This window comes from Platichthys flesus, chromosome 9 (assembly GCF_949316205.1).
Source record: "Platichthys flesus chromosome 9, fPlaFle2.1, whole genome shotgun sequence".
NCBI classification, from domain to species: Eukaryota; Metazoa; Chordata; class Actinopteri; order Pleuronectiformes; family Pleuronectidae; genus Platichthys; species Platichthys flesus.
In genome coordinates, this window is record NC_084953.1 from 11,579,628 (window position 1) to 11,601,582 (window position 21,955).

The window sequence follows — 21,955 nt, forward strand, 5'->3', positions numbered from 1 at the left end:
TTTTGTTAAATGTCACAATATGTAGATTTAAAGGTAGAGGCCGTGATGCTGTGAGGGAGGGTTCGTCAATGTTAACGACTCCACTTATTCGACTAATGACAGAGAGACATGTGGGACACAGATTGTTGAGTCAGTGGAATCTGACATCTGCCAAACCTGACGCAACACCACATTAGCAGCCCACCGCCGCCAAGACCCCCCCCCCTGCAGCCTTTCGCCTGCACTGATGATCTGATTAGACACATTGATGCGATCATTTCCTGAAGAAAACTGTTCCATCCATTATCTAAGATATAGATGTTCGTTTCTCCATCACAATCAATAGCTTTAATTGTTTCTTTCTTATCGATTAAATAACGGTGTTTAATTGTTTTTTTCATATATTCAACATCGATGTCCTTTTAGCTTTCTTATTTTATTTTCTCATCTTCATCTTTTAATCCCAACAGATGTGATTGTTCAAGCCACAGCATTTCATCCATTTCATCTCAGTGTCTGCATGTCACTGCTCATGCTTGCAAGCATTTATTTATTTACTCCATTTCCTCCGAGTTACTCAAATATCTTTGTTTTTCTTTGCCTGTGTGTGTCTCTGTGTGTGTGTGTGTGTGTGTTTGTGTGTGTTTGTTTTGGTCTGGACTCAGGCTATTGTGGACACAGTCGATAACCTCCTGCGACCGGAAGCCTTGAAGTCCTGGCAAGACATGAACAGCACGGAGCAGACGCACGCGGCCACCATGTTGCTGGACACTCTGGAGGAGGGGGCCTTCGTCCTCGCCGACAACCTCATGGAGCCCGCCTTCGTCAAAGTTCCTGCAGACAACATAAGTAAGTACAGCAGGAGTTTGTGGTAAGCAAGCGACGGGCGTTCTCGATTGATGTAAAGCTCGGTTAATTTCATTACCTTCCATTCATCGAGAGAGAGAGAGAGACAGAGAGAGAGAGAGAGCGAGAGAACAAGGCCGCCACTTGAAAAAGGACTTTGTTTTCATAATAAGCATTTAAACCTCGGGGGAACAGAAAAAAACAACGCATATTAGGTTTAACGAGCCGCTTACTGACAAAGTGATGAATATCAGACAATTAAACAGACTGGATTCTCTGATTGCGCACGCTTGGTTTATAAATGTCTGCGTCTAGACCTTGTAACTCTATACATTAATGTGAACATTAGCCGGCTGTGGGAGTCAGAAAAACGACATTGTTTATCCACAGCCTCCTCTTCCCTCCCTCATTGACTTGAGCATGAGGGGACGTGAAGGTTCTCTCTTTGCTCCTCTCTCAGGGCTGTTTTCATGTATTAGTAATTCAATGATCACCTTGTGACTGACATTTTTATTGTGTGGCCCTTTGAGTAGATGATGCATCTTTTGATCTGTGCAACATTTCAAGTAGAAGAAAGCTTTAGCAACATACTTTACAGATTAGTTTGTTCTTGCCCTGGAATCAGAGTTACTTAATGGCCAATATCTCCCTTTCTCCATTTGTCTTCTCTCACCCACCTGCACCCTTCAGTCCTGGACGTGTACGTGCTCACCACAGACGGCCAAGTTCAGGATTTCAAATTCCCACAATCCAGCAAGGGGGGCGTCTCAATCCAGCTCTCGGCCAACACGGTCAAGCTCAACAGCCGGAATGGTAAGATCGCCTTTAACCTCACCAATAGAAAAGAAGAGAAAGCAAAACTCGGTCAAGGAAACTCTGCTCATTCTCACCGTGGGAGAATCTAAGAGATACAGGGGTGTTTATTTGACTTGTGCTCTCCTTCTCGTAGCTTTGAAAAGGTGGTAAGTCCGTCTGTGCTCTCCCTTTTTTATACCAATATTAACAGTTTTTTTAAGCATGAATAGATGTGATTAAAAAAGGAGATTGACTCAATTTCCATTGTCAGTAGTGTCCCCAGGTGAGTCATGTAAATTGCATGAATGCGTCTGAGACCGTTGCTGTCTTGCCAGTGTGGCATCTTGCACGATACAGACGGGAACAAGTCGCTGTTCTTTATTCCCAAGATATAAAAAGCAATAAGAACACAAACGTTCAATTGGAGTCATCATGTAACAGCTAAAATAATGAGGAATAAGAAGAAATTTGCACATTCTCCTGGTTGTCGTTTGCTGATTGTAACCATTCCCATTGAAGACAAAAGCCAGATGCTAGTGGGTTTTCTGAAAAAAGGTTATCTTTTCCACCGTTTTCCATCGTATATTTTCTCAATTGTTCTAGAAGCTGGATAATTCCTCATCCTCTGTTTTTTTTTCCCTCTGTCGCTCTACAGGAGTTGCCAAGCTGGTGTTTGTCCTCTACAAGAACCTGGGCCAGTTCCTCAGCACAGAGAACTCCACCATTAAGATGGCCGACTCCTATGGCCGCAACGTGTCAGTGGCCGTCAACTCCGACATCCTCGCCGCCTCGATCAACAAGGAGTCAAGCCGCGTGTTCATTAATGACCCCGTGATTTATACCCTGGAGCACATCGATGTGAGTGTCCCTGCTGTAGAGGAAGGGAGAGGTCATATTAAAAAAAACTCCAGGAGGGAACATCCAGAGTAGACCGAGATCTGCAGTTTGAATTGTAAATGTCTGACTAGGTCAGTCGGCAGTTTATTTAAGTCATTGAACATCAAATTAAAGGAGTCTTTAGAACCTAAGTGAATTCTTAATGAAAACTAATTCTTTAATCAACATTGGGATATAAATGATACCCATTTTCTTTTATAGTGGAGGGAATTAGCTCCTAGATTAGCCATACAATCTAGGATGAAATTACTGGAGCACCAATTATCTTTCGTCTTTTAAAGTTGTCACTAGAGTTCCCAGAGGGCCGTGCGTGGCTCCATCCTTTATCAGAGAAATTGTGCAATTCCAGAGACATGCCGTCAAACAATTATGCCTCTGGGTTATTAAGTCCTCATATACCCGACCATGCTTCGGTTGATTCTGCAAGCATGTGCCAAATGAGATATAACATATGAATTGCTTCATAAGAGCTGTGAAGTGAAGAATCCTCATCCATGTCATTGTTGGGGGGAAATACTTGGTGTCAGTGGGGGGGTAAATGGCCTCTGTGTTCTACATGTACTTCAATTTCAGGCAGTCAATTATTTGGACACTTAACCATATCTCTTGTTATCTGCAGATGGAGCACTACTTCAACTCCAATTGCTCCTTCTGGAATTACTCTGAGAGGAGCATGATGGGATACTGGTCCACCCAAGGCTGCAAACTCCTGGATTCCAATAAAACACACACCACCTGCTCCTGCACTCATCTCACCAACTTTGCCATTCTCATGGCGCACCGTGAAGTCTCAGTAAGTCGCGTCTGTTCTTCTGTCATTTTTATCACAATCAAAGAAGCTGAACTTACTTTTATGCAGTTTATTCGAATCTAAAACTTTAAATTAATTATCTGTACTTCACAACACATCAACTCAAATGATTGAAGAGAATTGTTGTCGACTGCAATGAGAGAATGTGGCCTCAGTACAACCAATATTATCTGTGCTTTAAAAGTGTTTTCTTTTATTTACTCTGCAAAAACTACTCCACCAATTTCTACAAAATTTCTTAAAGGGGTGAGACACGGTTTAAGGAAGAATTGGTTAAATTGTGGTGTGGATCCAAATCAGGGGGTTGATAAAGAATTTATCAAATTTTTTCAAATTTTTCAAATTGATTGAAAGGCTAGTTCTTTTCAAAGCGTGGATTGTACTTTAATAAATTCAATATTCGATTAATTTTTTTTGAGGCAAAAAGGAATAAACCACAGCGCTCTAAATTAAAAAGCATTTCTTATTGTGGCTAATGCATATAATAGATGAAAAAAAAAATGAATCCTCTCATCTCGACACACTGGCCTTCATCAGAGTGACTAATTAGGAGTAAAGAAAGAACGAATATAAACCTGGGAGACATCAGGAAGAAATCGTTATCACAAGAGACTCAATTTCCAAAACAGACACTGCTTTTTTTTTGCCTTTTTTAATATTATAAAATATTATATATTCTTCTTCTGAATCAGTAATTCATTATTAAATCTGAAGGGTGTTTAGAACTTTTGATCAGGTCACATATGATTTTGTAACAAACTAGAATGGCGCTCAGTAGAAATTACACCTCCACCTTTAACTAATTATGCCTGATTTAAAAAAAAATACATAATCTGAAATCATGAATTCTCCTCTGGGAAATTGGCGAAAATCTCCAAAAAACTCCTGATCTGGATCCGCACCGAAATGTAACAGACAGACAAACAAATACCATGAAATCATAACCACCCTTACAGAGGTAATAGTGTTTCTTTCCTTCCCTTCCCAGCAGACCTAATGCAAGAACTTGATTTTTCATATTTCATAATCCGGCCTGTAACCCTCTCTCTCCTCCAGGTTAACGACCGGGTCCACGAGCTGCTTCTCACCGTCATCACCCGCGTGGGGATCGTGGTGTCCCTTGTCTGCCTCACCATGAGCATCTTCACCTTCTGCTTCTTCCGGGGCCTGCAGAGCGACCGCAACACCATCCACAAGAACTTGTGCATTAATCTCTTCATCGCCGAGTTAATATTCCTAATTGGTATCGATATGACGGAACCCAGGGTAAGCTAGGACGACTGCGTCCTATTGATTTTGGTTTTGATTCATTCCCTGTCTCTTTATCTCCTCCCGCTCCCACAATGCAACAGAAGACCCTCTCAGGGTGAAATTGATGGGACTTTAAGCATTGTTTGTTTCTAACCTTCCCGGCTTGTCCCTGACACGACACGAGTGGGACAGCACCATTAATATAGATTACTAAAGGGCTCTGTCTTCCTCTTGACAAGTCGCTTTTCCTCCCTGACTTAAAGCCGCAGTTGCCATGGCGACGTCCATACAAATTTAAATGTTCACTGCATTTTTCTAAGAGCACAAAGGGATTTTTCTTTTTTCTGTTTATAGCCGGAGAATCAAACCTTCGAAGGCTGAGCTAACGTTTGGGTCCTGGCATCTATTAACTCTCTGAACATACAAATGGCATTTAAATAGCATAGTGATGGGAAGCTACAGCTGTGAATAGTCCGAGCCTGTGTAGTGAATGAACACATATTCAAGTTTTTCATCAGTTTCACTCCATGTTTGTGCTACATGAGTTCGGCAGCAGCGATCAATGTCGTCTTTTCAGGAGGTTTCAGTAAAAGACAAAATACGTGATTCACAATTACTCTTTAATAATAATACATTTTGTTGTTAGATTTTTTGTATCACAGTATTTTTTAATGTGAACTCGTCACCTTTGGATTATTTGAATGTCTCAACCGGTTGTTGCTCTGTTACAGATCGGCTGCGCCATCATCGCGGGGATCCTTCACTTCTTCTTCCTGGCCTCCTTCTCCTGGATGTGTCTCGAGGGGGTCCAGCTGTACCTCATGCTCGTGGAGGTCTTCGAGAGCGAGTACTCTCGGAAGAAGTACTACTACGTGTCTGGTTACCTCTTCCCCGCCATCGTGGTCGGGGTCTCGGCGGCCATCGACTACCAGAGCTACGGGACAGAGAAAGCGTGAGTGCGGCCTTTTTAAAAAAAAATTTAAATCATGGGAAATGCAGAGCAGGTAGCGCTGGTTTGGTTTCCCAGTTGCATCCTGTGGGTGTGGCAGCGCTTAAAGAGGAAATCTACTCATCGTTTCAGCCGGCACCTTAAGTCCGGCCCCAGAGACTTAACCCCCCCCCCCCCCCCCAAAAAAAAAGAATGTAGCTCCCTCTTTGCCAAGGACGGGCAGCTATTAAATATTTGATGTCATTTCAGAAAGTGGCTGACGGACTCAACACTGTGGTTTTCCGGGGGCGGGGGGGGGGGGGGGGGGACGTGGGCTACATTAATGCCTCTCTGCTCAAAGACCCTCCTGTGACCTCTTGTTTGTAAATGCTCCCTTAAAGAGAAGAGTGCTGAAAAAGCCTTTTACATAGATTAATGACCATATCTCAGCGACGGCCCTGCTTTGGCCGGGGGGGGGGCTACTTCATTGTGTGTTAATGTCCCGCCGGTGAGGGGAGCGTCTGAAAAGGCTCCAAGTTAAATATTGACAAGAAATCACACGCCCGATGTCATTATCCACAAATGTCACCCCATTAATTTAAACGCTGATATTATTTTCCTGAAGTGTGTGTGTGTGTGTGTCTCTCCCTCACAGGTGCTGGCTAAGTGTGGATAATCATTTCATATGGAGTTTTATTGGACCTGTCACCTTTATCATCATGGTAAGCTGTTTTATTTCCCTTTGAATCCTGAGACTGACAGAGTACGGAAGGGACTGAGAGTGTGAGATGAAAGAGATGCCGGAGAGAGATAGAGGAAGTGAGATGGTTGAACCGAGGGGAAAGTCAGCAGGATTTCTGCTCCGAGACTTCTCGGCGATGACAGGTTAATTTTGCGGCAGAGAAAGATTCCGAGGCATCCTTCAATCCTCCCCCTCTCCCGCCGGCCGACAAGGATCAGGGTTTGATAATGTACTTAAAAAAAAAAAAAAAAAAATGCATTTACACAACTCCCGGTAAAGTCTCGCACTGCATACGTTTGCCAAAAGGCCTTCAGGTTTACTGTATTTATGATTAAGGGAAGAAAATAGATTAAAAATGGCCCCAAGGCTGAATTTCACAGCATGTACAGAACAATATTTCTCTTTTTTTTTTATACCTGCTCCTCTGCATCCGCCTCCTCGTGTGTTTGTCCGACCTGCAGTAAATAGCACATGACAGTGTCGGAGAGAGAGGGGGGGGGAGGGAAACGCAAAGGCACCTCTGTTTGGTCAAGGACCATCGGGGGTGAAGGACATACAGCATATCGTATTGACATGTGTCCCATTGAGGCATGCAATTATTTACTGGTCATGACATTATTATCTCCCGCTCCATCAGAGAGGTTCAGAAGAATGAGACCTCGGGGAGTCTTAGCTCCCCCGCGCCAAAAAAAAAGGGAATGAACTAGCAGGTGGTATTTCCTCAGATACAGTAGATCCACTCAGCCCGCCGCGCCACGTCTGACTTTGCCCTCGCGCAGGCACCCGGGGAAGAGGAAGCTCCACGCGGCCGCCTTGCCGCTGCGCAGGGAGTGCGATATTTGTTCAGGCGCTGGGTTCATTATCCAGCGTAATGGTTGGCACTGTATCTACAGATGCAGTGACCTCTGTTGAACATCAAACTGACACTGAAAACACAGCGGAGGGAAGGGGGCACCCGTGTCAAACTCCAGCAAGTCTCCGCTCAGCCATTGGCAGCCGGCACGGCAGCTCTCAGAGTGGAGCTATAGCTACAGCTCTTTGTCTGTGCGCTAACACAAAATGAATAAAAGATGACTCCGCACGCTGGACTGCTTTTCACGGCTTCCTAAAAGAGACATGTTGCCACTCGATGTAGCATTTAAAAATAGAGGAGGGAGCTGACAAATGTCTGTGTTGGATAAAAAGAGGAAATAGTGAAATGCTTGTTTCCTTTTTTTCCCCTCCTTTTTCATTGATTTCTTTTCCTCCTCCATCGCTTTGCATGTGAGAGCCGATAATTGAGGGAAAAGCAAATATGGTATCAAAACAAACAAGCAGCTCCCTGTGTCAGCAGAAGCCTTTGTCAGCCTCACAGGAATCCGTCTCCCTCCCCCTCGACTCGGCCCTTGTTGTTTTCCAATCGCGCGTCGCCTCCTCGATGACCCGCGTGAAAAATGCGTCTGCGCTGGAAGGGATGATCGGGATCCCGGCGGCGATGGCCCGGAGAGATAGAACCGTGACCCCGCGAGGAGCTAATGTATTGCAGCAGTGCTAATGTGTGCTCGGGCGGCGCACGGCGCTCCTCTGGTCCTGTGCAACAATTGACTCCAAAAGACAAAGTACTGTGGAAGGCAGCGTCTCGGGGGAGCGTGCAGGGACAAGGTTTGTCCACGCGATCCGTGACCCTGGTTCCTCTACAAATTGGCTCTGTCCTTGTCAATGAAGGGAGCGAGGGAGGGAAGGAGAAAAGCCACAAGAGCAGAGGAGAAAAAAGAGAGGAGAGGAAACAGAGCGTTGCCACTCCGGCCATGTTTGTGCCAAGTAACATTGGGGTTGACCTCGAGTGGTCATGCTTTTTTCCCCTCATCCCTTTATGTCTTCCCTTTCTCTTTCTTTCTTTCTTTCTTTCCGCTCGTTGCTCAAACGGGTCGTAAATAGCGACTGAAAACAAAGCCGGCGGAAGGCATTTAGATCCGTGTTCCGAGGCTGAGGCCGCCCCGTCTCTGGGCACAGGGGGTATTAGCTCCATGGAAGGGGGAACATGGAAGTAATGAGTGGTGGGGGGGGGAGCCATTAGTATGCTTGAGATAGCTTCAACACGAGGCCTCTTGGATCATGACATGTCGCGAGCAGTTCCTATCATCCGGACAGCTCCATCTGCACCTTTAATATTTCATCTGCAGGCAGTTCATTTGGAGTTCAGTGTGGACACACACGGCCCACTTGAGAAAAAAAGCTTTCTCCTGCGTCCCAGCGTGGCGAGGTGCTTCTGCATGGCTTGCACTGATGATTCAGAGACAGAGAGACAGAGCACAGCGGCGAGGCAAAGCGCCGCTCCAGTAAGAAAAAAAATAAAAAGGTAGGGCGGGGGGGGGCCTCCCCCGGGAAGGGCTGCGAAAGCTTGTCGGTTGGGGGTGGGAACATGTGCCGTGCTGCTAGGTTACTTTAAAGTACTGTGTCCCTCTCCTCTGTCTCATTGGATCCATGTCACCACTCCGGGCTGTGTGAAAAAGGCTTTTTTTTTTTTTTTTTATGATGTCCTCGCCCTCCTGTCCCCTCTCCACAGCGCCCCCCCCCTCCTCCTCCTCCTCCACCCCGCACCATCTGACTCACGCAGGCGACTGATAGAAATAATGGCTGATTAGCCACGAAACCCAAACACAGTTTCAGTGCCTGTCTGGGAGATGAGAGAAGGTTTCACCATCCATTTTTCTCTCCTCCTCGTCGTCCCCTCTCTTTCACCGCCCGGGTTATTGTGAGCGGCCGCGTGAGCTGATTGCATGTGGGGGGGGGGGGGGGGGTGATGTATCGATCTCAGGCAGGTTCTTTTGATAGCAGCCGTGCACCGGGAACACGGATCACTTCTGCTCAGGAGGGAACGGCCGTGGTCTGAGTCCGGCTCGTAAAGGTCACTGGCTTGTTTCATGCCCTTCTAGCAGCGGCGCATCTCCATCTCCACTGTTGGGCAGTGTGAAGGACAACAGGCAGAGAGAGAGAGAGAGAGAGAGAGAGAGAGAGAGCTTTCCTTGTCTTTATTTGAACATCATTTATTTTTCTATTCACATGCCACAGATACAAGGAGCTCACGCTTACAGTATTTGTCTGCTGTATCTTTTTTTTTTTTTTTTTTTTTTTCATCTGTCTGAGGCTTTGATATGCACAATTGGAGACACGTTTCATTTTCTCTCTCCCTCAGATATTCCCTGACATCATTTATACATGGCTGGCTTGCAGTACAAACACAGGCTGGTTCGGCTGCTGTGAGTGCATGTACACGCTGTGTCGGGGACTGGTTTGCCCCCGGAAGAAATGTTTTTTTGAAGTAAATTATTTGGAGCGGCTCCTTGCCGGCCCATCCAGCCTCCGTGTTCTGAATCACAGTATTGATTTTTTTTTTTTTTTAAGGTAGCGCCTAAACGCGGGCGCATCGCATCCTCGTCTCAACCCGATACGTGCCACTGGCTCCTTAAGATTTAGTACATCCAAAACAAGCAGGCGGACGCCATCTCCCCCCCCCCAGCCTCTCCCCCTCTGTCTCTCTCTTTCATCTCCCCCGTGCAGAGAGGGGAGAAACTCTACCTGGTCACCTGGTTTCACCTCGTAATATTTCACTGTGTTAAATGAGATGTAGGTTTTCGCTACCAGAGGGGTCTCCTGTTTCTCCTGCCTCCCTCGTTCCCCTGTGACTTTGCCAGCCGGCTGCTGTGTGGCTGTTTTTCCTTTCTTCCTCTTTTCCTTTTTTTTTTTTTTTTTTTTTTTTTTTACAGTGATGGATTTTAATGCATTTCCATGCTCTTATTGATATAGAATGACACTAAATTTGGCGCCAGTCAGCCCGTCTGAGCCCGGCCGGAACGATAGATGTTTATTGGATTAGTCTGTGGACATGCAGAGATTTGAAGGCTCTCCTCTTTTACTATAATTAACAGTTTCTTCTTCCTTCCTTCCCCCCCCTCCCCCCCGCTGCCTCTGTGATATCTCTGAATCGTACATCTCCATGTATTAACACGGACGTTACTCTGTTTTGACAGCTCAATCTCATCTTCCTGGTCATCACAATGTACAAAATGGTGAAGCACTCCACCACCCTGAAACCGGACTCGAGCCGACTGGAGAATATAAAGTAAGTGAAGCGCTGAACACACACTACACACAATGTAACTCTGGTGCTTTTGCTGCCACCGCCCCCAGGAAGAATACGGCTCTTTTACTTTTGAGGTAATGATTTTATTTTTTCCGCAATATTTTTATAAGGGGAAAGCATGAGGAGCCTCAAAGCCAAGTTACAGTGCTGGACGTAGCGAGCGAGTGATTAAAAATATAAGAATACGCATCGTTGAATTTTTTGGGAGGGGGGCAGTGATCCACATCAAATGGATTTAACAGAGGGATATTTTATTTTGACTCTATAAAGATGTTAAATGTGAGACAGGCTTTGACTCAGACTCTTGGCGTTGGCCTTGCACGTCACGACGGCCTCCACAGACTGCGAGTCGTCGCTCTGTCCTTTGTTTCGCTCCAAGCCACCGGCCGCAAGGCTGCACTGGCATGACAAGCATCACTCTGAAGCCTCAACCCAGCTCTGAACTGGTGGCTCTGCTGTGGGTGGGGTCCAGTGGAACGGCTACCATGTGTGCTCGCTCGCCGCTGGAACATATCAAACCCTTTATTTTTTCGCTCATAGATTCCAGCTTCTGAGAAAAAAGACAAGTTCCTTCCCAACACAGCCGCCACCGCACGACCAGAACCCCCCCCCGCCCCCCCGCACGCTCTCCGAGTCGCCCTCCGCTTTTACGACGTGTTTTTCCGAAGCCCTAATTGTTTTGTTTAGTTTTTTGGCACTCTTGTGATCACAGTATTAATTGCTGTTTACTGCGGGCTGCATTTCAGGGCTGCTTCCATTTGGGGTTTATTTGGTTTTGTTGCTCACAGAAGCAAAGATGTTCCCAGAGTCAGAGAACATCTCAGTTATTATATATCAGCTTCCACAACCCGGCTATTTTTATCCGCAGTTATGTTGTTTCACCAGTGAATGTGTGCAACGTTACAGGACTGTGGTAGAACTGCAATCAGTGAAAACGGCCATTGTTTGAGCTAGACTCCACTCCCTTATCATAGGAAGGAATGTGTGAGGGCCATATTGAAGAAAAGCTAACTCAACTTTAACGAGGGATAAAGTCGTAAAATTAATGAATTTCTTGAGAAACTGCTGAACTTCCTTGAATATCAAACAGATATTTCGTATGATATTTTCTATGGTCGAGCACAACCAAACGTTTCATTCTGCACCGAAGAGGCATCTCACTCCAAGTCTGTGAGCTGCTTTCTCCTGAATAGACACAGTTTCTTGTACAATCTTTTCAAAGTCCTGGAACTTGTGATAATGTAGTGCTGATGAACCCAAGGATGAAGTCTTATGTTATTTATGAAACTAATTTGAAAAACTTGAAAGCTCCACATTCCTGATTTTAACACGGAGGACATGCTGATCCTCTTTGATTCCCCCTCTAACACGTAGAGGGGGTTTATGATACTAAAATGATGACTTCATTATTGTAATATTACGACTTAGCGCTCTTACATTTTTTAAATAATTCTCATATTTTAACAACTTATTTTAACTGTATTATGACTTTACTCTCGTAAAACCATCATTATAGTACGACTGTTTTTCGGTCAAATCACAGCTTTTGTTTAAACTTTATTCTTATATTAATATGACTTTATCATGGATTTCTCAGATTCCCCTCCCTGCCCTTAAATGACCCTAATAGTCTGCCGTACTCATTAAGGCAACCACAACTGAACTGAAACATTGTGGCGCTCAGATTAGATCAATGATTGTTTATCCTGTTAATGAATGTGTTAATGGCCGTTTTCCTTGTGCTGTTTTTGTTCTTTCTGCTTTTGTGCCAAAGTGTTTGATTTTAACACTCTGCTGTCCACCGGTGTCATTGCATGCTGCACGTGAAGGCAAACTTAACCCACACCCTGTCCTTTTCTCTTCCACCGCTCTCCTCCTCCTCCTCTCTCTCTCTCTCTCTCTGTTCCGCACCAGTAATTATCGCGTTTGTGACGGCTACTATAATACAGATTTGCCTGGGTAAGCTTTTACTGTACACCTCAGATGATGCTTACCCACAGAACATCACCCACGCATACAGTAGCGCAAATGCAAATTCAACCACAAGACAATGTGCTCTGACCGAATGCTTCACACAGGATTTTTTGTAATTGAATCTCCAGCAGCAAAAAAATACACAAGTTCCCGTTCTTGTCAGACCCTTTACTGTAATTGCCTCCCCCGATCTCCCCTGGATCAAAGTTGAGAGATATGCCGACTAACCCACGCTGTTCTGCGCTCTGATCTAACTGTGTGTTCTCTTTTCCTGCTCATCATGCTCTCTAGCTATGAAGATAATAAACGGTTCATCAAGTAAGCGCACGTTGCCCAGAGGTCTCCTCCTCAGCCTGTAGTCGTTTCTCTCTCCTCTCGTTTTATTTCTTCTCCTTTCTTTTCGTTTTCTCACGTTGGCCGGTTCATCTTCTCCAAACCCGCAGCTTGGAAGCTACACATCAACTGCCCATGCGAGTGTTCGCTGTCAGCCCCGTGCATCATCATGAAATCCAGTGTTGTTGTCGACGTTGTTGTTGTTGTTGTTGTGTGTTTGAGCATTGAACTGTGCCCACTGCTGGTGTCTGAAGGCTCCGAAGGACCTTCACACACAAACCTGGGTATCTCCGTTTTTCCTTGAACTCTCTCCACGTCCACCTGGTTCTCCACTTCTAATAACACACTCACTAGATCATAATGAGCAATGATAGTAGGCAACGCTTCAAACACCCTGTGCCGGACTGTTTCTTCTAATGCACACAAAGTTATGACCAAAAAGCAGATCACGGTTTCGCTTCCTTCTCGTCTGTTTGAAGACAGGAGCTGCATTCGGGTTGAGAGTGGGTGTGTGTGAATGGAGGGGTGGGGACGGTGGGGAAGCGGTCTCCCACAGTTGTTGTACTGGGACTGGACGCCTCTCGTGCTAATGTTGCCCTCCTCCTTTGTGTCTGTGTTTTAGATCCTGGGTCCTGGGTGCGTTCGCCCTCCTGTTCCTGCTGGGCCTGACGTGGTCCTTCGGCCTCTTCTTCATCAACGAGGCCTCCATCGTCATGGCGTACCTCTTCACCATATTCAACGCTTTCCAAGGAATGTTCATCTTTATCTTCCACTGCGTCTTGCAGAAGAAAGTGAGTCTTCAAAGACATTCATCAGTTCTTGTCTTCTTTCTTGAATCTTAAGCTGTCGAGCCGAAACCCTTCACGTGGCCATGCGGATTTCACCGGCCGCCGCAGCGGGCTGATATAAAGAACAAACACCGCTTGCCTCAGGATCTCGGGCTGAGTCATATGTGAAGTCAACACCGTATGTAAACACTGTGCCCGTTTGCTCACGCAGGTCCGCAAAGAGTACAGCAAGTGCTTCCGCCACACGTACTGCTGCGGCGGGCTGCCGACCGAGAGCTCGCACGGTTCCGCCAAGACCTCCACCACACGGACCAGCGCCCGCTACTCCTCTGGCACCCAGGTAGACCGGCAGCTTCCCGTTCACAGACGCTCCTCACGCGTGTTGTCTTAATATGCTGAAGTTTCACACAATAGCTCATGAGAAGGCACACGATTATGTAGGTGTCACCCAATAGATGCACGTCCTGCTTCTTAGCCTCAGAGTGGGATCAGGAGACACAGAACACGCTGCCACAGTTTAACAAGCAGCATCTGCCGTGCTGCATGAGGAGCTCTCTCCTGCTCTGCCCCTTTAGCGCTCGCTTTTATCTGTCCTCTCACTAACGTCACATGCATGGGCAAACGGCACAGCACTGTTTAAAGAGCGATGCAGGCATATATTACTGAGTGGGGGGGAGGGGGGGGGGAGAGAGATGACGTTATAAAAGAACAACATGTTTGCTTTACGCTCTTTGTTATTAAAGGCTAATAGAGCTTATTAAAAGATAATACATCCAGATGTATTTTGCCCATAGGGAAACATCACACTTTAATCTCAAGCCTTAAAACAAGATACTGCGGCTCCGGTCGTTTCAGAGTTGAGTTCAAATAAGAAAAACACAAGATGTTTTCAGACAGGAACTCCGGGACTTAGTTTCGTTAGTTTTCCGGAACCTGGACTCTTACCGGAGTTTGTCTTCCACGCGTGAACAAAGCAGCAGGAGATTCTCCAGTGAGACGTCTTCCCAACAACACAGTTAGAAACCTCATCAATCCGCCCACCTGCTCGCGGGGAATCTTCCGTATAATTCTCACACGGACTCACTTGGACATTATCCTTCGATTTTGACCGAGGGGCTGGAAGCAAGAACGTCTGCAGCCACTGACTCAGACAATGTGCGTTCTCTAATTCAGCTCCCAGCATGTCTGAAAGGAGCTTTGCACAGAGGAAGCTGGCCTCAGAGCTGCCCTCGCTTCACAGCACATTAGCAGGCGTGTGAAGGGGGGAGGCGGGTGGGCGGGGGGGGGGGGGGGCATGTTGGTGTAGGAGATGAATGAAAGCTGATCCGAAAGGTGAGCGGGCTTGTCTAAAGTCCTAACGACTGTCCCTTGTTGACCCGACAGAGTCGTATCAGGAGAATGTGGAATGACACCGTAAGAAAGCAAACCGAGTCCTCGTTTATCTCAGGTGACATCAACAGCACCTCCACCCTTAACCAAGGTCAGTTCACGCCTCATTTCTCTCCACATGCACGCCTACGCACACATTTCATCAGCCACGCTAAAAATACCTCCAATGATCTCACACACCGGCCCGGACAGGATCCTTCTCTGGTAATCAGAATAGATGCCTCCTGCTTGAAGAGACGGAGCAGTGCGGCCTCTCTGTTCTGTCCTGCCACTGAGGGATTACAAAGATCTATCCTCACACACTCTGTGCGCTGTCGTCCCGGCTGGTAACGTCACTCTCACATCGGGGGCAAGGCGCGGGGAGCGGTTTTTATCTAAGTGCTGCCTGTCCTCAGTTCACGGCCAAGCTCGGGGGAGACGGAGACAAAAACTCGAAACAGCAAAAGGGGGAAATCGAGTTTTTATTTCAGGACAATCCTAACACGCAGAGAGAGAGAGATAGAGTCAGAGAGAGAGAGAGAGAGAGAGAGTCAGAGAGGGGCTATTTGTTGCCTGGCATACGGTGGCCTCCGTTACTTTGTGAGGGAAGGAGGGAGGGAGAAAAAAACTGTCATTTATTATTTAGCTTGAGCACAAATATGATGATGAGAAGATGATGTTCAACTCTGGCTGACCTGGAGCGCTTAGTGCGCGGTTCGACTCTCTGCTGCCTCTGAAAGGGCTTTCCAAGCATGCGAGGGGTTTCCACTGAGGGGGTTTAACTTTGCTCTTCTCCTCCTCTGACTCCTGTCGCTGCTGCGCTTCTTTTTTCCGCCTTTTCCCCACTTTCCACAAGGTGAAAACATTACATCCGAAAGCTCTGAAGCATATTCTGCCTCGCTCTGACGATGTAGTAGCGCAAATTCTTTTTTCCCCACAGTTCCATATCCGGGGGATCTTAATGTAAAGGTTGGATATTGATCACTCTGGGGTGTAATAGCCTAGTTACCCTGGAGAGGCCGAGCACTAACGCAGGGCTCTATCTCCTGGAAGCACTTCCCTGTCATTAAATTCGTCCCCGGAGAAATCCCAACATGACAGATGGCATTTAACACAGGTGATAAATGACACACGGCAAACCGGGGGGAAACTCAAAGGCAGATTAAGAATTTGGAAAAAGACATTACAAATGTCTACAAATTAAGAGTTTGATATTAAAACTAGGAAAGTTCTCTTTTTGACATTGGGAAGGTTTTATGGTTGGATCCATTTAAAACCGAAAGAACCTCAGATCACGATCAAATAGGGAATATTTTTGAGAATTGATATTTACACAAAATAAGAAGTCAATCTGACTCGTAAAAAAAAGCAGAGATGACAGGATGCAATAATTAGCCTAATGTCTTTAACGCGTCTTTATTAATGTAATCGCTCCTGAACAATCTGCAACGCAAATGAGCTTGAAAGTTAAAGCAGCTGCTTTTTAAACTCCATCAACTTGTGATGAAGGCCTGCAATTATTTCTGGCAGGCTGCAGACGTAGGCGTTCTGTCGCTCCTCAAAACTTTTCCTCCACGTTCTCGACTTTAAGATAAAGCGCCTAGTTTCGTATCGTTTTTTTTTTTTTTTTTCGGTGCAAGATACCCGGGATGAAGCCACAACAGACAAAAAACATCCCCCCCCCCCCCCCCCGCCCGTCACTTCTCTTCTTCATGACACTCTCAGTCACTGTTGGCTACGCTCTGCAACTGATCTGCTTCTTCTGTCTCGCCCCTTCTTCCAGGAATGACCGGGAATTATCTACTAACAAACCCTCTTCTGCGACCACAAGGCACTAACAACCCTTATAACACCTTGCTGGCCGAGACAATCGTGTGTAACAACCCCACGGCTCCAGTGTTTAACTCGCCAGGTGTGCCTACTTAATACTTTCATCATGCGTTCGGGCTCTGATTCGTTCTTTTCTGTCTCTCCCTCCTTGTTTCTCATGTGGAGGCCAGATTAAAAGCAGGGTGTTCTGCAGTATCGCCTTTCCTTCTGAATCATTGTCTCCCAAATACTTGATAGAGTACTTAATGTAACACATTGTGTGTGTGTGTGTGTGTGTGTGTGTGTGTGTGTGTGTGTGTGTGTGTGTGTGTGTGTGTGTGTGTGTGTGTGTGTGTGTGTGTGTGTGTGTGTGTGTGTGTGTGTGTGTGTGTGTGTGCGCGTGCGTGGGAGCATGCACCGGTTTTCTGGTGGGATGGAGATTTTCTGTGGTTTGTTTTCGATCTCCGTGTTCTCATATTTCTCAAACTCTGAACGGGACACAATGATTAAGATGGTAAAGAGATACTGCACATTCTAGATTCAGATAGTGTAAACAGTGGTGTAGACTTGAAGCTACAGTGTAAACTGCACGATTATGAAGATTTATGGTCCAGAGATATCAGGTGATTGATGACATTTTGTGTTTTGTTGGGAGCTTTCCCTTCAACACTTGTTAAACCGCACGCTAAGTCCATGCAACTCAATACAGATCTACTTAATGCAACTTTTGCATTAAGTTGTGTATGTGTAGATATGTTTGTTGATAGCTGATACACACAAACACATTTGGCATGTAAGCATATATCCCACTGTAACGACTGTGCTGTGATTATCTTTGCTCCTCTGTTTCGTTACTGAAATGGGATTCCTCTGTGTTTTGTGCTTCTCCACTGTGCCCCCCCCTCCAGTGACCTACAGAGAGACAAGTATGGGAGTAAAACTTAACTTTGCCTATCAAATGTAATTTTTTTTTCAGCATGCTTATTAAAAAATCGGCCAACACCCTGGCACAATCACTGGTTTACTTTAGGCCATTAACACACACTCAGTGAGCAAGTGGTTCACAAAATGATCTGCCTAAATTCGACTAATCTGAACAGAAATTTGACACAAAAAAAAAAAGAAGAAGACTCCGGGCGTTTCTCGTAATCCTCCAGATCTGACAGCTCTATCGCAAATACCCATTCCTCTGCTTCTCTGTCTCTTCTGCCTAATTTGTGATTTAACGGATCAAAAATGTTTTTTTTTTTCTGGAAGAAAGGAGCATTTTATCAGACTGGTTTCTTTACTTTTTCTTTCTTTCGTTTTAAAATTCCTTTTTTCTTCTTTCTTTGCTTTCCTCCTGTGGCACTCAGCAGTCTCGGTGTCCAGTGTGATTCCCCTCACAGCTTTGCAGACAACACCTGTCTGGACACTAAATTGCCTCCTAGCGGGCACCAACACATGGATGTCATGGCAGCGGCTCTTTATTTGCCCATTTTTCGTCTTTAAAAAAATATATCTTTCTTGTCATTTTTATCTTTCTAATGCGGCAAAATCTGGACTTTTTAACAACCTGAAGCAATTTCATTAGAACAACCCATTCGTCTTAATTTGAATGTCTGGATCTGTTAAGAACACAGAGCAGAGCACATTCTCTCCTTTATCTCCCCACTCAATCATTGCATAACTAATATTTATCTTCTTCCGCCGCTGTTTTCCATGACCTCCATGCTTTGAGAAATTCCTAACATGACCGCGTCTGACCTCGTCGGCGGCTGTGTTGTTCCTGAGCGGTTCTGCTGGTGACGGGGGGGGGGGGGGGGGGGTCTCACTGGGAACTGTCACTGTGACGGATGCCAAGTCGGGGACTGCGGGCATCCTCTGACCTTTTGCCAGCTCTGGGTGCACAAGCTGCCAACTAATGGACAAATAAAAAAAATAAAGTCTAAAATAAAAAGAGGAAGAAAACAACCGCTACGGGGAAAAAAAAAAGTAGCTGCTGGCATTTAATTCCTGAAAGTGAAAGCTGTTGGATGCTTGCTGATTTCGTTTGCTGAACCCTTGCTCTCGCTAAGTTGCAGTTAAGACGTTTTTTTTTTTTTTTTTTACTTTTTTGTTTTGTTGTTCCTTTTGAGTGATTTTTTCTCCATGTTACAATAAATCATTTTACTTTCTTTTGTACATCAGCTGCTCTTAGACCAGATAGCCTGAGCAGACAGACATGATGTGAGTTGTCCAAAGTGAGTCCTTTCACCTGCTGTGTGTGGTGATGGTGGAGTGCTGCTTGTGGGCTCCCCTTGTAGTGGGAGCAGCGATGGCCGTCCCATGTTGATACATTACTACTTTCCCTTTTTTTCTGTCCATGTTATCTTTTACCCATCTCCGTCCTTTTTCTTTCTTTCCTTCGGCACAACCTATTAGTTGCTAGACAACCTGTGAGTGTTGTAGCTTGCCCGTCCGTGGCTTCATCCTTGTGGACATCTACCTTTGCCCGGTGTGTTGTGACGTCGATGACTGTTCCAGTGTGTTTCTCCTTAATGTTGTTTGGGATCTTTTTCATTGCTTTGTCACGTTCGTGGCAGACTAAAATGCACAGTGCTCTGCTTATTTTCAAGCAATGTAAAAAAAAAAGGGAAAGTCAAAATGTATAAATGAGAAAGTAAAATGATTTCTCATTGCCAACAATGCATGCCTGTTTATTGTATGTTAAGGATTGTGCCTACTAACGGATTTACGGCATGGCTTGATTTGACTGGAGTTCTCTTTGTGAAACTGCATCCTGAACAGCATTAAACCCGTGTTTGTTTCCTCCATGCTTATTAGTCGTGACTAATGTGAACTCCCCTCACGTCTCCCTCTCTTTGCAGGGCACTCGCTGAACAGTGCGGTGAGGGATACAAGTGCAATGGATACTCTACCGCTAAATGGTAACTTTAATAACAGCTACTCGCTGCGCAACGGGGACTTTGGCAACAGTGTGCAGGTAGTGGACTGCGGCCTCAGTCTGGACGATGCTGCCTTCGAGAAAATGATCATCTCCGAGCTAGTACACAACAACCTGCGTGCCTGTAACAAAAGCCACCAACAGCAGCAGCACCCAAGTTTACACCACCCGCCCCACCACCAGCAGCCGCCGCAGTACCACCACCACCACCATCACCACGTGGAGCGGGCTCCGCCCAAGGTGACGGTGATAGGGGGGGGCAGCAGCAGCGAAGACGACGCCATCGTAGCCGACGCTCCGTCTTTGGTGCACACGCGCGACACCGTGGGCCTCAAGCTGCACCATCAGCAGGAGCTGGAGGCGCCGCTCATCCCCCAGCGGACTCACTCTCTTCTGTACGCACCCCAGAAGAAGGTGAGGACCGACGGGGGAGTTGACACCTTTGTCAGCGAGCTGAAACCCACCGACCCTGACGATAGTCTGCAGTCCCCAAACAGAGACTCCTTGTACACTAGTATGCCTAATCTTAGGGACTCGCCGTGCCCAGAGAGCAGCCCCGACGTGGTGGAGGACCTGTCGCCGTCGAAGAGGAGCGAGAATGAGGACATTTACTACAAGAGCATGCCTAACTTAGGGGCCGGACACCAGCTCCAGGCCTATTACCAGATAGGCCGAGGGAGCAGCGATGGTTACATTATTCCCATTACTAAAGAGGGCTGCATCCCTGAAGGCGACGTGCGGGAAGGACAGATGCAGTTAGTGACAAGCCTTTAAATGTATTCAGATCATCCCCGAACCTCTTCCCCTTCCTCCTGGAGGACACACCAGGGGAGGAAAGAGAAGTGAGGGGAAGGGCAGAGTTTGTTTTACGTTTGAGGAGAAGCCTAGAGTCCCCGTCACTCACGTCAGCCATTTACAAACCTCCCCTCCCCCCATCTGCATCGCCATCTCCTTTCCCCCATCAACGTGCCACCCTCCCCCTCGTCCTCGCAGACCAACGGACTCGGCACACAGCGACGGCAGTGCAGAGTTCCAATGAGACTGTAGATAAAATACAGAGTCAGAATTCAATTTTAAAGAGACAAGCCAACCATGTATTTAAAAGTGCTGCTGCTGTTGAGTAATCGAGAAAAATTTAAGGTACGAAAAAAAAAAGAGGAAAAGAACAAAAAAAAGAAAGGACGGAATGATTTCCATCTACATCAGATCAATTGACCCGGTCTCAAGGTTGTACATACACTCCCAAACATCCTCGTTAGAACCTGTTGATTTTGTTTGTTTGTTTTTTATTGTGAACAAAACAACATCTGTGGACCAGGACCCGGACACTATTTGTGAAGCGTTCCTTATCGGACTGTTAGAAAAGGAATCCAAGGTCCCGGAGTCGTTCACCATGAAGTTTGGATTGTATAATCACTAGCAATCAAGCCCCTGGCCTTATATTTTCTCAACTGTACATTGAACTGTTGTCAAGGAAAATGGCTGAAATATATATTTTGTTGTATTGCTAGTGTAAAAATAAAAATTCATGGGAAAAAAACGTAAATATGAAGAAACCTTTTAATTGCAAAATTTTACGTTTGGAGAGACTATTGTGTAGAAGTTGCACATATGTTATACAGTGTGTTTATGGTTCCCACACTTCATTCATGGTAGTTACGGTTGAACATTAAAAGCTTTTGAAAAGAGCGGAGGAGTCGGCAAATTTCAAAGATGCATCACCACAGTTTTTCCACTTGTGAACAGTGTTTTTTGCTTAATGAGTTCCATTGATACCACCCATCGCAATATGTTTATTCAGCATTACTTTAGTAGAATGGGGGGGGATGCAGACCCCCCCCTCCCAGTGAAAGTGATTTATGCATTGCACAGTTTTTGTGTGTAATTTTGAATGAAATAGAGCTTTCTAAACTGTCACGGCAGAGTGATGGGCGGAGCGGCAGCGAGTTCCTATCATAAATGTAGTTCTTCCGCCTGGTTATGGACATTTTATTTATTAAAATCTTTCCAAAAGATAAGTGGGAAATGTGTGAATATTTTCCAGCACTGGTATACATGCTGTACTGTAGCTCATGTTTTTTATGTAAACATGTTACCAGGGGGGCTCATCACTTAAGACTGATGTAAAGTTCAACACTTGTTTAACAAATAAAATAAATGTGAGATTTTTTGTCAAATGCCAGTTGCTCTTCGATGCTTCTCTGTTTTTGGTACTATTTGAGAAAAAGAAAAAGAAAAGAAACAAGCTTAATTATTTTTGCTATGGACAAAAAAAGACACTTTTGACTCAGGTTATAAGTAAAGTCCCGAGCACCTTGAGGGTAAATTGGTGATTTATTTTTCCCCTCCGGGATTTATTTGCTTTTTATTTTATTTTTGTTCTGC

At 45.7% G+C, this 21,955-nt stretch overlaps 1 protein-coding gene across 10 annotated transcripts in view; it reads left to right on the forward strand.

Moving 5' to 3' along the window:
* adgrl2a (adhesion G protein-coupled receptor L2a) overlaps positions 1–21,752 on the forward strand; it is a 97,768-nt gene extending 76,016 nt beyond the window's left edge. For 2 of the 10 annotated variants that reach the window (XM_062395868.1, XM_062395869.1), the window contains 14 exons: positions 645–828; positions 1,516–1,638; positions 2,276–2,478; positions 3,137–3,310; positions 4,385–4,594; positions 5,311–5,531; positions 6,163–6,229; positions 10,260–10,351; positions 13,302–13,470; positions 13,679–13,807; positions 14,851–14,947; positions 16,619–16,747; positions 17,553–17,570; positions 19,494–21,752. In XM_062395868.1, the coding sequence (XP_062251852.1) occupies positions 645–828; positions 1,516–1,638; positions 2,276–2,478; positions 3,137–3,310; positions 4,385–4,594; positions 5,311–5,531; positions 6,163–6,229; positions 10,260–10,351; positions 13,302–13,470; positions 13,679–13,807; positions 14,851–14,947; positions 16,619–16,747; positions 17,553–17,570; positions 19,494–20,344 (2,667 nt within the window). In that variant the 3' untranslated portion in view covers positions 20,345–21,752. Of the gene's footprint in view, positions 1–644; positions 829–1,515; positions 1,639–2,275; positions 2,479–3,136; positions 3,311–4,384; positions 4,595–5,310; positions 5,532–6,162; positions 6,230–10,259; positions 10,352–13,301; positions 13,471–13,678; positions 13,808–14,850; positions 14,948–16,618; positions 16,748–17,552; positions 17,571–18,813; positions 18,867–19,493 lie in introns of all 10 variants that reach the window. The other 8 variants (XM_062395872.1, XM_062395873.1, XM_062395875.1 and 5 more) reach the window with 7 other exon arrangements.
* The last annotated feature ends 203 nt before the right edge of the window (positions 21,753–21,955 follow it).